Source organism: Cyanistes caeruleus, chromosome 8, assembly GCF_971803275.1.
Source record: "Cyanistes caeruleus chromosome 8, bCyaCae1.hap1.1, whole genome shotgun sequence".
Lineage (NCBI taxonomy): Eukaryota > Metazoa > Chordata > Aves > Passeriformes > Paridae > Cyanistes > Cyanistes caeruleus.
In genome coordinates this window covers 5,461,696-5,477,980 of record NC_141708.1, presented here as the reverse complement: position 1 = coordinate 5,477,980, position 16,285 = coordinate 5,461,696, and the positions used below count along the sequence as shown (strand labels likewise).

The 16,285-nt window shown below is 46.7% G+C and overlaps 1 protein-coding gene across 1 annotated transcript; it reads right to left on the bottom strand.

Annotated features, from left to right (window-relative positions):
• Positions 1-3,005: 3,005 nt before the first annotated feature.
• On the bottom strand, positions 3,006-5,448 carry LOC147651842 (uncharacterized). Its single transcript, XM_086899060.1, has 2 exons — positions 5,233-5,448; positions 3,006-3,521 (listed from the first exon to the last, which is right to left on the bottom strand). Exons 1-2 carry the CDS (start codon positions 5,446-5,448, stop codon positions 3,006-3,008), a joined length of 732 nt encoding a protein of 243 aa, XP_086755186.1.
• Positions 5,449-16,285: the final 10,837 nt, after the last annotated feature.

The following is a 16,285-nucleotide window of genomic DNA, read 5'->3' as shown; positions in this document are numbered from 1 at the left end:
GATTATCTGCATGAAAGAAGCAGCTACATCCAACAGCTAAACTCAGTAAAACCCAAGGTAATAAACTATATAAATTCAGGTCATGCATATCATCACTTTCCAAACAAACCCAAGCCATTTTTTTCATAAGGTTTTAACAATCTGAGAGGCTGTGAGATGAAATTTTATTTCTCCTCTTAGCAGCTCTTGGTGTTTTGTTGGGTTTTTTCCTCTGTGTAACTTCATGTCTTTTCTGTGAGGCAACATCTAGATATGTTCCCTCCTGGGAGATCCAGTCTTCTTAGGCTGTTTCACTATCTCTGACATGGGATGCACAGCTTCTCAGAGGAAAGTCATGACACTGTTTTGAAGAAAATCCAATTTAAAAGGCATGTCAACTTTTTTTTTAATTCCTTGGGGTGCTTTACAGATGAAAAATACCATAAATGGGCCTGACTGTGAAATTTCAGGTCTATGGGGTTCTTCTGGGGGAGGAAACACTACAAGTTTCTGCCAAGACAGAGTCTATTTTTTGGGGATTTGAAATTCTGCTTCACATTTGTTATTTAGTAAAAGTGAAAAATAAAATTTAAATATGGCCTGTTAAAAACTGATGATCTGAATTGTCTTGAGTGGAGAAGAGGAACTGCCAGGAGGCTGAGCAGCTTGAATAGCCCATTTACAGATGCTTGGGTAAATCACAGAACCACAGAATCATTAAGGTTGGAAAAGACTTCCAAGATCATCAGGTCCATCAGGTCAAACGTTTGACCAAACACAACCTTGTCCACTAAACCATAGCTTTAAGTCATTTCTGGAGCACTTCCAGGGACTCCACCACCCTCCCAGGGCAGCCCATTCCAATGTCTCACCACTCTTTTGGTGAAGAAAATACCTGGTTTTCTGGTTTCTTTTTAATTACAGTTTATTGATGCTATTTTTTTTCTTAAGGAAGCTTTGTTTTCCTTTGCTGTCAGCACATGTCAGTCACATCCTAACAGTGCAAGTCTCCACACACCTCTGTTAATTTAAATGGCAAGGTCTGCAGAGAGGCTCAGGATGCTCCAGACCTGCTAATCTGGAGTTATTGCAGTGTGACAGTCATTAAAATATCAGGAGCAAAAAGGCAGGCAGTTTCCCTTTTCTGAAAAGCTTGTAGATCGGAAATGACTTGCAAAACCAGACTTCAAAAGGACACATTCAAGTGTGCAAAGCCACATGTTTAAGAAATGAAAGAATTAAGGTTGCCTGTATCCCATTAATACTGTTCCTTTCCCCTCATGCACTGTTATTATTATGCCCTCACATAATACCATGTTATTATTATGCATCCACTCCTAGAGGAGAAACTAACCTCTGGCAAACTCACAATGAAAACCAGATGCATCTCTTCAATGGCATCTGCTAATACATTATGAGTTTCAGACTTTCATTTAAATCCTAAAAAAAAAAATAAAATAAAAATAAAAATATTTTCCTGCAGGGAAAATCTCACCTAATTGTCTGCTCTCTCCATTTGCAGCAGGAAGGCAATTGGGAATTCAGAAAAATTCATTTAGCCTAAATATTTATTTCTCCCACACACAAAAGACTGAGAGCTTTCAGTATCCCATCTCAGTTCCCTCAGATTATCTTGATCCCAGGATGGGGAAAAGGATGTGGAATGAGTCTTTTATGTTTCCCTTCCCTTTTCTGGGGAGAAAACTCTTGGTTGTTTCCTGAGGGAAGTGGCAGAGGGATGTGAGAAGTTCCTCAATCTGCCCTCCCCTTTCCTCATACCTTCACAGTGTGAAAAACACAAATATGAGGCCCAAGAGCTGAGGAGGCAATGCAGAAGAAATATTTCTGCAAATAGGTGTTGGGAAGAAGGAAAATGTGACCTGCAGAAGGGACAAGACACACCTTGGGGTGAGTTTCAGCAGGGCTGAAGAAATGAGAGGAACAAGGAGGGAAAAGCTTTGGGGAAGAGCCAGCAGTGGAAGGGATTAGGTGTAGCCAGGGGCATGGTTTGCTTGTTAACTCACATTAAAACCAGTCTGAAAGCAAAGAGAGAAACATCAACTCAAACCACAACTATAATGAGGAATTTATTGCTGATGATACCACAGGCAGTAATAGATCTTTCTGGAAGCTTAAATTCATTGCCTCATTTTGGGTCTGCTATTCACTGTGGAATTAAACATTGACATTTCCCATAGTAAAAACATTCAGCTGCAGCTGACATTTTATACTTACATGACCATGATAAACATTAAAATACAATAAACAGTTTGAAGTTCAGATTACATTAGGAATTCACTATGTGGTTCTTGTATTTACAGTAAGAAAGAGGGAAGGAGCCTTCTTTCATACTTAATTCCATCATTCTAACTTAGATCTAGCATTTTTTTCCTCTTTGCCCTTGTGGTGGTTTTTGAAACAAGGGGTTTTGAGTTTGCAAATAAAACCATAATGGCTGATCATATTTAAAAGTAGATCTTATGTGTTTGTTTCTTCATGCATCAGTCTCTTGCAGTGCTCCACCTCATGATTACACTTGGCAATGAGTGAAAAATCAGTAATTTCTCATCAACTCTTTGCATCTGTGTCAGAAATAAGTCACAGTAAGAACATAAATTATTTGGGCCACAGTGACATGACAAAAGCAGGAAGCTAAAAAGAAGCAAAATAACGAGGCAGAATACAACAGTCTTTCTTCAGATTAATTAACACAAACTTCACAGCAGGAGACAAGCTACTGCTCTGACACTAATCACCTGTTTTAAAGGCAATTTAAGTATTCTAGTAATACACACATGTATTTAGAGCACTGCTATAAGCTGCACCTATGGCTCAATCACGCTGATTCTTTCCAGGAAATACTTGAAAACAAATATATGCAATGTTAATCAAGAACAATCCCAAAATAAGCACCTTTCTGCATCAGAGGGGACTGATATATATGAGCTGAAATCAGAATGGTGCTGAACAGGAACAACCCTTCCTGGGTTCTAGCACGGCACGAAAATCTCCCACCAGCTCCAGAATCACTTCTTTCGCACAAATGCTTCCAGAGGAGCAGCGATGTGCATTGTCAGAAGGTCCAAGGAGTCACCAGTGTAGAGCTTTAGGACTCTCTGGATTTCCTTTTGAGCCTGGCACTCGCTGCCTGCCTTGCTGTGCTGGTTTGCTGAGCTGCAGGGCTCCTGGTGCTCCTGGCCGTGGCTCACCAGCAGCAGGGCGCTGCAGCTGCTCCTGCGCTGGGACCCCCTGAGGAACGGGCTCTGGCTCTTCTCTGCAAACCCCTTTGTCTTCCCGGTGGACCTCTGGTGGTTCCCCAGCTCCATCAGCCTCTCGTTGAAATACTCCTGCAAAGGTTTGTCCTGGAAGCCAGGGCTGGTGGGCTGGTGGCATTTCAAGCAGCCCCCCGAGGAGCCCCCTAGGCAATGGGCTAAGGAGCCTCTCCTTGGGAAATTACTGACTTGTTGTGAGGAGTTCTTCCCTCTTTCCAGATCCTGGAAAATTTGGTTGAAGGCAGGATTTCCCAAATAACTTTTTGATAACTGTTTTAAATAGAGGGGAAGGGAGAGGAAGGGTTGGGGGCAGAAAGGAAGAAGGAAATCTGAATTAAAATCTGTTGGCTTCAATAGCAATAGAATCTAAGGCATAAGGTTCCATACAATAAACAGCTGTTAGACAGTGTTTGAGATTCTTAATCCAAATTGCCTGAAAACCAAGCAGTTTGGTACCAATCCCTCTCTGGAACAGAAATCCAGTGGGCTGAGAGATTGATGCTGAGAATTTTTAACTCCAGACTGTGATGTACTGCCACAATTTTGTGTTGCCTCTGTGAAAATCTAACTTTTTAAAACAATTTCTCACTTGTCTGTATTAACAGAACTTTAGGTTTATCTTTTTCAAATCCCATTAGCTTGTAGCTGCAGTTTCCCAAGGCAAAACTTGATCCTACTTCTAAGAGATTCATTCCCCCCCCCCCCACCACCCCTTTCTTGAATCCCAGGTAAATGCTGAATTCAGTGTATTTTTCCAAGAATAGCAATTTTTACATTCAATATATTTCTACATCTTAAAACTATGCAGTTTATTATTATTATTATTATCATCACCATGGATATGCATATTTTTTTCTCCTCCTTTCTCATTGCAGAATGCCTCTCTCCTTTCTAACCAGCCAAATTAATACTCAAATTATTTAAACAGTACAGAAAGATCTGGTCCGGCCCCCACTGATACACTTGGGCACCTTCAAGTTGATTTCAGGGGAACATCCATGTGATGAGTCCTTTTGTTGACTGGGAGATACAATTTTGGCAGAAACTCACCATGTAAAAAGTTGCCTTTGCACAGTTTAATGTCCTCAGGGTTTTCAAAGTCCCTGCTCTGCCATTCCCACTTTTTTCACCTCCTTGTCACTCCAGGACACCCTGGCCTGTCTCAAGCTACCAGGAGCAACAGCTGGTTTCTGTACAGCAAGTTTGGCCAGGCTTTTTCTCTCAAAACCTTAGCAGTTTGGTTTGAGAGAAGAGCTGTTTTATATTATATTACTGTTTCTAATCAATAAAAAGAAAGACTATACTGTATGTAGATGACAGCCACAACGGGGTCGTGGAACATTTTACAATCATTTATTACGCCTGACAATGCCTTTGGTATTAAAAAAAAAAACCCAAACCCCATCACTCATGCAGTTTTTGACAATCTGTAATTAAGTCTAGATCCTCGCTAAGGGTCCAGCCACAAATCTGGTTTGAGAGCCCAGCAATGTCTCAGTAGGGCACTCCATCATCAGCCCCTGGCACGCTGCCTGCTCGTAATGAATGAACAACATTGAGCTCAAATGAGGAATAGTGGGTTGGACATGCCATGTAAACTGAAAAGCAATCAAGGTTTTGATCTCCCACTATTCCATCACACTTCATTCTGGAGGGGACCCAGCAAATCTGATGTCCCTGCCTAGAGTGGTTGTACTTTTGGAATAAGTTAGGTAATTGAACTCTTAAATCTGACCAAAGCAGCCTTCCTAACTCAAACTTTTTAAAATGGTTTAAAAACAAAATAAACCTAAAAAAAAATCAGCTTTTAAAATGCAGCAGAATAAAAGCCTTTCAAGTTAAGTTTTTCTACACCCAACCACAGCTCAGACTTTATTATCATATCAAACGTCAGCTTTTCAGAACATAAGGGAACTATTCATCCTGCAGAAGAATAGGTAGCAGACACCATACATTGCAAGGAGAGTTTTGGCATACAAACCTTGACGTCCTGGAAGCCTGGGTATTCTGGGATGATGGGCAGGCCACACTTGCTGACGCTGTTTGACCACTCTTGTTTCACAATCCTACGAGAGCAACTGCAGCTCCTGGAGAGGGGGGCTTTTCCCAGCTCAGGTGGATTTTCAGCGATACTGAGCCCTTTGCAGTGTTTTATGTAGCAAGTTCTCAGGCACAGCGTGGAGGCAGGCCCTTCCATTGCAGCAGGACCCAGAGGAGTTTGGAAGCAGTGTGTATTCCAGAATAACTCTCTCTCCCAGGTCTCCTCTAATGCATAATCTGGTCCCAGGGTACACCCTGCATTGCTGAGCACTGAGACACAGCACCAGCAGCTCCCAGCAGTATCACAGGCAGCAGATGCCTTTGCTGAGGTCTGAGACCCTCAAACCATTAATGCTGCTTTTATCCTCTGAAAGCTCTTCACAGAAGGTCGGCAAATCTGAACCAAGAACGCAAAAGGTTCAGGTGAGAGGAGAATTTGCAGGGATTACAGAGTCTCCCCCCGTCATCTCAGACAGCCCAGTGTGGCTGCTGACGCTCAGCAATTAGAGAAGATCAAGAGCCACACGCAGGACTCGTCACTCAGCCTATTTGGAGCAGGCAGATCACTGCCCTTGTGACTGACCAGGGATCCCTGACACCAAAACACTCAGGGCTTTAGCTCTGCAAGGCCAAAGGTGAATTAAGTCAACACAATGAACAAAGAGTTGAGGAAGGACAGTGTAGGAAGCTGCAATAAAAAATTCCTCTGAAGAAATCTTATGCTCCTTGGCTTCCTCAGTGTGGCTGGAGATGGGCTATAGCCCTGGAGACCTGGGGAGATCCAAACTGCCTGGCTGTTTGTGTCAGGAGAGGGATGCTCTGCCTTCAAACAGCCCAGCACCAGTGCAAGTTTGGCAAGAGATGGTGGAAGCAGCAGGATTCCTTTCAGCCAAAGCCGAGCAAATGTTCCCAGCAAGAAGCCAAAGCTGCCCTGAACAGCTCACAACCCACGCACCACAGAGGAAGGGCAGCCAGGAAAGCAGCTCCACGGTTTTGATTTGGAGATATGTTGGTGGTATCATCTGCTGGAGACAGATAAATGTGTGTAGTTGCAACAGTTGGCACATCACAAGGGCTCCTTGTTGTCCCCAGGGGCAGGGGACAGCTCCTGTCACTGGGAGGGCAGCACCTCCATTCACTGCCCCAGGCTGCATGCAGAGCTTTGGCACTGAGGGGTGAGCTGCCTCCTCTCCATCACACACCACGGAGTAATTACTGTGCTCACTGGTGCTTGTGGAAGGAACACAGAGGGGGTTTGCAATCCCCAGGCCCTCCAAGGCTTCTCGCTTATTTGAGGTATTCAAAAGTGTTTTCCCACCCTGAATATCTTCATGGAAGTATGTGCGGGTGCCCTGGATGAGCTAGAGATCAATCCAGGGTATCCATAAACATTTGCATGCACCTATTCAGAGCCCTGACTGTGAGCTAAAGAGCTTTGGATGTGATCCATGAGGCCATCAGCTGGATTCAGGTTATTGCTTGAGGATCTCTGGCAGATGGCAGCAGGACCCTCAACAGCAACACCGCCCTGGCTGCAGGTCAGGAGTGGGGCAGGAGCCCACAGAAACACTTCCACCCAGCCCTTCACTGTCCAGCTGCAAAGGTGCAACACTCCTTTATTTATCTGCTCTGCTAATTTTTCATTTGGGGGTGAAACAATTCTCAGGCAGAGAACAAAACTCTCCTGTGTGAGTGGCCATTGCAGCTGCACCCCCAGCAGCCCTCACGGGTCAGGGTCTGTGTCCACAGCTCTGTGTGAGCCTCACACAAGTTCAAATATGAGCCTGACAGTAACAATTTGCATGTAGAGATGTCACGATGCTCACACAGTGATGGAACAGTGAGTCATCCCTGCTGCAGCCCCGATTGTTTGCAGGGCTGTTGTATACATAATGGTACCTTCCTATAGAAATACAATGTGGCCTTGCTAGGAGTACCTGAGAAAAAATTTTTAAAGCATCAGAAAGACTACCTGGCAAGGAATTTTTCCTCTAAAAGGCTTTCCTTGTCCTGTTTGGCAGGGGAAAAAAAAAAAAAAATTATCACCCATCCTGCTAAATTTTTTCAGGCACTCCCTGAGCCACAGCTCTCTGGGGTATGTTCCAGGCAGAGCTGGATCAGTGACTCCCTGCAGACAAGCAGGAGCTGGGTTTTGTCTGTCCAGCCCAGGTCACTGCCTCCGGGTCTCAATGCCTTCAGCCAGAGCAATCTGCACTGCAGAACGTGCCTTACCCTGCCGAGGGCGAGAGAAAACACAGCGACAGCAGCAGCCCAGCTGCTTTCACTGGCGACAGAGAATTCTTTTGTGTCACAGCCCGAGGTTCTCATACTGCTGCCCACATTTGTCACCTGGCAAACGAGAGCTGTGTGAAAGAGCTGCCAAGACACGGCTGGCCACACCTAAAGAGTTCCCTCTTTCCATTTAAACCCTCATCCCAAAACCTCTCATTATCAGAACCCTGTTGTCCCCTGGAAGTTTTTCCCTGGTTCAAGTGAGACACCAGCAGCTTTTGGCTTGTAATTGCGCGCTGTGCTCAATGGATGTGCGAGGGCTGCTGCACACAATGGTGTGTGGAGCTGGTTAAAAACAGCCCCGTGTTCCTGCTTTAAAGGGAGGTTCTGGTTCTGCTCTGTCTGAAACGGGAGCTGGTGGAGTTTTGTTCTTTTTTGTGTTATTTCTTGTGCCATGTCATTAGTGCATACAGTGGGGTCAGGGCAGTTCTCTCTTCAGCAAAACTCTCTGTCCTGTTTAATCCACAGCTTTGCATTATCCTGTGATCCTCCAGTGAAAGCAAACACAGTTTTCAGTAATGTGTAGGCTTCACTAGTTACCCACCTTATCTACCAACCTTCAGATTCTTTTAAAAAGGATTTTGGGATATTTTAGGGGACAGTCAGACCCCTCATGCCTCAAGGCACTCAGGATGTGCACAGCCTGTGTAAAAATCCAGAAGGACGCTCTCCTGTAAGACTGAGTGCATAAGGAAACAAGGGCAAACATTCGCAGCAAGAACAAAGTGAATTGCACAGCAAATCTCTTCCTCAGTGCTGTTCAAGGGATGCCACTGCTCCAGAACGCTGTCCTGTGCTAGGAGCAGTCCAGAGCCTGCCAGCAGCAGTCCTGCTACAACACCCAGAGCTCAGCAAATCCTCTCTGAGCTAAATACAGAGCAGGCTTCCCTCCAGCCAGCCACCCTGGACCAGTTGTGATGTAAAGCTTTTAAACTGTGAGGGGTTTTTGTGAAACTGGGGTAAGTGCTGGCTTCTAACACCTAAGAATAGAGACAGAGGAGTCAGTCCCAAATCCCTGATAAGCCAGAGCCAGGCAGGGTTGCAGGGGAGCCTGAAGTTCCTCTGACAGCCCAGAAGTGTGGGAAAGATGAGAGTGAGCTCACCAAGCCCATTGCTGCTGACCACGGGAGCACAGTGTGTCGTGAAAGGAGAAGCAATGAGCTGTTCCTGGCACGGAACAGGGCCCTGCTCCCTGTTCCAGGGCTTGGGGGTGTGAGCAGAAGTACAATTCCAAAAAGCTGAGTCAAAATTTTGTCTTCAGATGTTACTCAGTTCCTCATTTTAAAAAAGGGCTTGGTCTGGCCCTAAAAAGAAGTCTGGGCTGTATGATTGCCTGTGCATCCCGAGTTCCCCCAAATCTGGAGATGTGACTTCATGTCACTTGCAATTACCTCCCCTCCTCTTGCCAAGAAGAGCTGTGTGTGGGGGGAGGGGGTGAATCTCTCCCCCATTTTACTTTGCAATCAGAAATCCCTGATCTCACTCACATTCTTTTGACCTCAGACCAAGTTTCATGCGTCTATCTTCCTTTCTTAGAGAGTTAATACTCTTAAAAGGAGAAACAGATGGCACCCGTTTGCAGATGTCAAACGCTTGCCTCACGTGGCACGTTTACTATTGGATTTTCACCAGAGGCTCATGGCCCAGATAGCGAGATTTTAGTCATAATCACCAGCTTGAGACGTGAAGCAAACACTCACTGACTAGGTCTGGCCACAGTTACATCTCTCACTGCTTCTGACTCTTTTTAAAATCATTTGTAGATTGGAGTACAGAAAAATTAAAGGATTAAATGCCTGGAGTGCAGGATGAAGAATATTGGAAGTGGGTGCTAAAGAAGAGATGGAAAAAGAATTAAAAAATGTAATTCCTGCACTTGTGGGAGGGAAAGGGCAGAGCTACAGGAGGACAGGACCCACATTTCTCAGTGCATGTGAAGCTGTGTTGGGAGCAATGCCACGGGTGTTTGTGATGAATACTCTGATTCACACTCAGCTATCCTCCCATGCAAACCTTCTCAGGTGAGCAGTGGAGCAGGCAGGTGTGACCCCTCTTGCCACAGAACAAAGCAGCTGTGAAGTTTGCCGCTGCATCCCCCTGAACATGGCTCTCAGGGCTTTTGTTTCTTTCCCTGTTTTTCAGTCCAGGGTTCTGAGCTTCCTGGTGGCTGAAAGCTCAGGGAACGTGCTGTTCCCTCTGGGAGAGCTGTGGTGGTGGCCTTGTCTCTGCTTGCAGCTGGTCCGTGTCAGGAATGAGCCCACCTGCACCTGCTGAGCCCTGGGGCAGTTCTGGGGCACTTCAACCACATTGCACATCTCCAGGAAAAGTGCCAGCGTGGCCATTCCAGAAGCCCAAAGTGCCCCACCCTTCATCCCATGGCAGCTTCAAAAGCACAGGGACGCATTAGCAAATCCACAGCCCAGCATCCAGGGCGCAGGAAAAATATGGCAAAAGTCAAATTAAATGCCATAAACAGCATGGCTGCTTGTCAGGTACAGAAATTATCTGGTTCACTCCACGTTCGTTTTGTCTGTGTTCAGTACCTGTGCTGAGCTGCAAACTGCAGGTGAGCCTCACTGAAGCTGAGTGTCTGCAAGGGAGCTTCCCATGCTCGTTCTGGTGGCTCAGCAGGCTCAGGAGCACCACATTTCTGTCCCTCTGCCCTCAGCAGGTGCTGCTCGCTGGGGACCAGCTGAGCTGAGATAATACAGGGCAACCTCCAGTACCCAGGACACTGTTTGCAAGTCAATGGAAAGCACACCCGTGATATCAGCTCTTCTCAGTGCCACCAAGAATGCCACAGGCAGAGAATCGGGGTGATGAGGACCATTAGAAAGTCCAGGTAATTTTCACTGGGACCGCTGCCTTGGTGGCCACAAAAAATGTCATATCTGGGTCTCTGCCACCACAACTCTCTCCTCCTGGGAAGGAAGGAATGGGTTTTGTTTGCTTTCTCTGGGAGTTATGGCTCTGGCACAGGGTGCCCAGAGAAGCTGTGGCTGTTCCTGGATCCCTGGAAGTGGCCAAGGCCAGGCTGGATGGGGCTTGGAGCAGCCTGGGATAATGGGAGGTGTCCCTAAACCCCAAATAAAACACAGAGATCCCTAATCCCCTAATAAAACTCAGACCCCTAAACCCCAAATAAAACACAGAGATCCCTAATCCCCTAATAAAACTCAGACCCCTAAACCCCAAATAAAACACTGAGATTCCCTAAGCCCCAAACAACGCACAGGGACCCCTAAACCCCAAAATCCGTCCCCAAAATCCGCTTTAACCCCGCGCGGCCTCAGCGCGCCCTCTGCCGGTGCTTCGGGGCCTCGCACGGGCCGGGGGTCCCGGGGTTGCCATGGGGATTTGGGGTCCCGGGGATGCCATGGGGATTTGGGGTTGCCATGGGGATTTGGGGTCCCGGGGATGCCGTGGGGATTTGGGGTCCCGGGGATGCCGTGGGGATTTGGGGTCCCAGCTCTGCCGTGTCCCACTCACACGGAACTCATCGGCAGCAGAGCCTCCCCACCCTCCCAGGGAAGAATTCCTTCCCAATATCCCATCCATCCCTGCCCTCTGGCAGTGGAAGCCATCCCCCCTCATCCTGTCCCTTGTCCAAAGTCCCTCTCCAGCTCTCCTGGAGCCCCTTTAGGTGCCGAAAGAGGCTCTAAGGCATCCCTGGAGTCTCCTCTTCTGGACTCGCACCCCCAGTCCCCCCAGCCTTTCCTCACAGCAGAGCTGATCCAGCCCCTGACCATCTCTGCAGCCTCCTCTGGCCCCACTCCAAAGGTCCCTGTCCACCAGAGCTCCATCCTGCAGCAGGGCAAGGAGAACATTTAGCAAAATGTTACTGCTGCAATTTTAGGCGCTGTTTAAGCCTCTGAAAATCCCAGCATTAATGTCATGGTGGAGGTTGTATCTCTGGCTTCTGTCAGTTCAAACAGGAATCTGAGACAGGTCCCCAAAAAGCAAATCTATTAAATGGTGTTAATTCAATGAACCTGCAACAGATGCAAAAGCTGTCACCTGATTAAATCACATTTAAACTACTGCTGTTATCTGTAGAAATAAAAAGTGGGGTTGCAGCCTCGGTGGAACTCGTGTTTGCAAATCTTCCAGAGCCAAATGAGGCAGGGCAGTGCCAACCTGTGGCACCTCCAGGCTCCCAGAAAGGATTCACTGCAAGCTGCAGCCAGAGGAGCTTCTGCCTCAGCTCCATCCACACCAGCACAGCTGCAGCAGCAAACTGAAACCTTAGCTTGGCAAAAAAATAAAACCAAAAAAATACTCCCAAGCAAAACGTTTCTCATTGTTTTTAAAGCAGAGGTGCACCAGAACTGTGTAGGACAGCCCAGTGTTAGGGGGGAAAAATAATCATGGAACAGGTGATGTGGAAAACAGTGATGCTCACCACACTGTGAGCTGTGATTTTCCTTTTTTCAGCTCAGTAACAATTACTTCTCTTTTCTATTGCTGTCTTTTTCCCCATGTTGAAATTTGGTGGTTTTTATAATGTATTCAGGAGGGTTTGTGGTCCAGAGGTACAACCACTCCTGCCCATTGTATTTATAAGCTATAAAGGAGAATATGAAGGGGGAGGGGAAGTAATAATCCTGGTTTAGGTTATGCCTGTGCAAAATGGAAGGGTGGAGGAGAGGGGTGGAGACCACAAAGACCAAGGAGAGGGTGGGTGTGATGTCTGCACATCCTCTGGGAAGTGGGTGCTTCGTTCTTCTCTAGTCCAGATGCTCATAAATCTCCCATCTTGGTGAGGCAGGACGTGCCTTGAAGCAAAATGCTGCTTAATAGAAAATTGCTGCCACATAAATAAAATTAAAGTTGTCAGGACATACCCATATCATGATTTTGGAGATTTTAGTTCCCAGCTGCACCCACCCAGAGGCAAATTAGGAAACAACAGTGAGGTAAATAATGGTTTTCAGGGTATAGCTACAGCTCCCCTGCTCTCTCTTGGTCCCATCAGTCATTTCACATAAGATCAAAACTGGAACTTGGCTGAATGCAGACTTTTTTTTAGACTTTTTCTTGGTCTGTGTCACTTTGGTCACTACTATGCCTTTCTCAGTTTTATTTAGCACATCATGAAGACATTTTAAAACTGATAAATAAAAAAAATGTAAACTGATTTTCCCCCTTCTTTTTCTGTGCAGTTTGAGAGCTCTGTTGGGACATCAGTTGTGTACACAAGGACAGCTGACCCTCAGCACTGTAACCTCGAACAGAATCTACCTTTGGAAGTTCCCAGCCCTGCAGCTTTCCCTTTCCACCCACTCCCACCTCTCTGGGGGTCAGTTGCATCCTTGGGCATCCCTCTTTGAAAATGCTGAGCCCTGAAAAGGCTCAGCACTTCCCAGTTCTGTTTTCCTAACTTGTAGCCTCTCTTTTTCAAAAATGAAAGAAGAAGAGAAAAAAGACTGATTCAGGTTTTGGCAGCTCTCCTCTCAAAGAAGAATATTCCACGTTTGCACACGAAAGGGAATTTTTAGCCAACCAGAGCAAAGATTCAAAATAACAAACACAAACAATTATAAAAAAAAAAAATTTGCCACACTCAGTAGTTTTCTGACTGCTGCTACTGGCTCAGTGAGAGGCTGGTTCATTGCCTAATCTTGAGCTCAGAAAAAGACAGATCATCTTTAAGTTTACAGTACTATTGGCCCAACTACAGAGGACATGATTTCTCTCAAGCCTCTGCCCAAGCCCCAGTGATGACTCCAAAAACAACAACTCGCCTTGAGACTGGAAATTTTGCTTCAGAGAGATTCTGTTCGCGTTCCGTAAATGATACACAAATATTCATCTGAGTGGATGGAAAATGCTTAAAAGCTGCATAATGTAGTGAATGAGACCAGCCCCGAGATGGAAATAATTTCCTTAATTCCTTGCAGCACTGCTGTCACTTCCAGCCATCTGTTAGCTGGGAAGTCACTGATAATCCACGGAGCAGCTTGGGCGATGAATCCTCCTGAAAGCAGAGATCACAAAGAGTTCACTTATTTCTCTACAGTAGAAAAGGAAGTGGGTGGGGAAAATGAATGAAAGGATGAAACACACAGCTCGTACCCTCCTGGCTTCAGGATAAAAGATTTGCTTTAAAAAAAACCTGGTAATTTCATACTTCCTTAACGAGAAATGGTGTCCAAGATGTGGAGTGAGCAGCAATCAGAAGTAGAGTTCTGTGAGCCAAATTAACTTCATTACAGGGTTACACTGAAATTTTAATCCCACAGGTCTTCCCTGGGCCTGGGAATTCTCCAAGCAGCCTGGTCAGGATGTTGAGAACAGCTTTTAAGAGTGGCTGCTTGAACCCTGCAAGAAAAGCATCAGAGATGGGTTTCCCATCCATTCAGGGAATGACTTGCATCAAAACTCTGCCCCTGAGGTCTCACCACGTACCGAGGTTCTCAGTCATATCTTAGCAGTGTTCTCCTTCATCGTTTGGGTCTCATTTTGTTTGGCATCTCTTCACAGATTAAGAGGGGCATGAGCTTCTGCCATGTGCTCTTTGCAGCCAGATCCATCTCTGTGGCACTTTAGGGATGCTAAAAAGATATGTTTTAGATGTGTGTAGTGCAGGGGTGTAAAAATGTCTAACCTAGTACTCAAACCATGGAAAAATTATGAAATCAGTAAATACAGAACAGGAACTAAGAAAAATTTATGTTCAGCTGTTCCTCTGGACTGCAGCTTGAGAAAGAAACTGAAAAGTTTCAATTTATCACCAAGTCAGTGTATTTTTTGGTAACCCTGGGAGAGCCTCAGTGCTGCAATTGCTAGCCTGAGTGAAGTATTTCAAGTTCCTACCCCATCTTAGTCACGACATGGAAAACCACTTGAAATCTGTCTAACCCAGTGAGATAGGCCTGATGAAAACCACATTTGTTGATGCTGATACAGCTTGAGCTCAGCTCCTGCCAGCTGAAGCACAGCCTGGCACGTCCCCCTGTCCAAGACCCACTGAGCACCACAATCCCCCCTGTGCTGAGGGGTCTGGGCAGGCAGCACCTGGGGTTCCCCAGGGAAAACATGCACTGAGGGGCTGCCACGCTCCAGCAAGGGCTCAGACCGACAGATTCTGCTTGAAGTTTGTCTGGCAAAGAATTCCCCGTGTCTGGACACCCCCCTGAGAGCAGGTTTGGTGCTCGCCCAGAGCTAATCCCCACTCCCAGCCCTGACCCCACAGCTCCTCTCAGCCAGCCCTTCCTGCTGGCTCGCAGGGTTTTGGGAGAGCCAAACAAGAGCCCGAGAGCAGCACAGGGGTGCAGGCAGGCTCCAGGCTGGATTCTGGGCACACAAAGAGCTCTGGAAAAGCTGGAGAGCGGCAGGAACAAGGGTCAGGGCGCCCATGGAAGGGACAGCTGCTGGTCCTTCTGCAGTTTCATATCGCAGGGAGTTCTCTGCTCTGTAATGCCGCCTTCCAAAGCAATTCTCATCTTTTGCACGGGGAGCCCCCCAAGTTTCGATCAGAGCGACAGCAGCTGCCTTTTCTGACAAACAGAGCCACTCCAGCATCTCTGCAGAGGGCTTTTGGAGCTGCATTTCTTGCCCACAGAAAGCAGAGGGCTTTTGGAGCTGCATTTCTTGCCCAGAAAGCAGAGGGCTTTTGGAGCTGCATTTCTTGCCCACAGAAAGCAGAGGGCTTTTGGAGCTGCATTTCTTGCCCAGAAAGCAGAGGGATTTTGGAGCTGCATTTCTTGCCCACAGAAAGCAGAGGGATTTTGGAGCTGCATTTCTTGCCCAGAGAAAGCAGAGGGATTTTGGAGCTGCATTTCTTGCCCAGAGAAAGCAGAGGGATTTTGGAGCTGCATTTCTTGCCCGGAAAGCAGAGGGATTTTGGAGCTGCATTTCTTGCCCGGAAAGCAGAGGGATTTTGGAGCTGCATTTCTTGCCCAGAAAGGTCGCCAAGCTCGCTGCATTTGAGGAACGAGCAGCTGCGACCTTTCCCTATCCCGGCTCTTACTCCGAGCCCCCAAATCCCCACGAGCTGTTCAGCCGAGAGCCAGGAGAGGGTGCTGCTAAATTTGGCAATGATCCCACAAAATGCCGCTTTTCCTTCTTTCTTCCCCTGCTTCCACCCCAAGCCCCTTGGAACGGGGCGCTTTTAAACGCAATTTACATACGGATATAATGGCCCTGATGAGAAGCATCTTTCGCTTAATTGCAGCCAAAGAGGAGCGAGCAGAAGTGCGGCCGCAGCTGCCGAGCACTTGTATGGCAGCACAGCAAAGTCACACCAGTGCTCGGGATAAAGGATGCCCCACAGCTCGCTTTGAACTGTGGCTTTGCCAAAAGCCCTGGGACATGAGCTGTGCTGGATCCAAACCAAGAGGAATTGCCTCTGGCACGGGGAAACCATCGCTGCCGTGTAAACAGTGCTTCTGCTCTGTCAGGGGCAGACATTCGGCAAAAATGCGTGACTCCAGGACTTGCTGCCCTGTTTTAGGATGAAAATAGTTATAAACAGTTTATAAAAAGGAGTATATATCACTTTTCAGCTTTGGGCCGGTCACAGAATGATACAGGACTGCTCTGCATCACAGACCTAATTAGTTTTTAGCCCATTAAAATGTCTGAATCTTCAGTAGAAAACCAAGCGCATTCCAAACTTATCCAAACAGGAAGATTAAAGTCTTTTTCTCTCCCTCCCTCTGATTCCTCAAACCCTCCTTCTCCACACCAGTGGGCTGGCA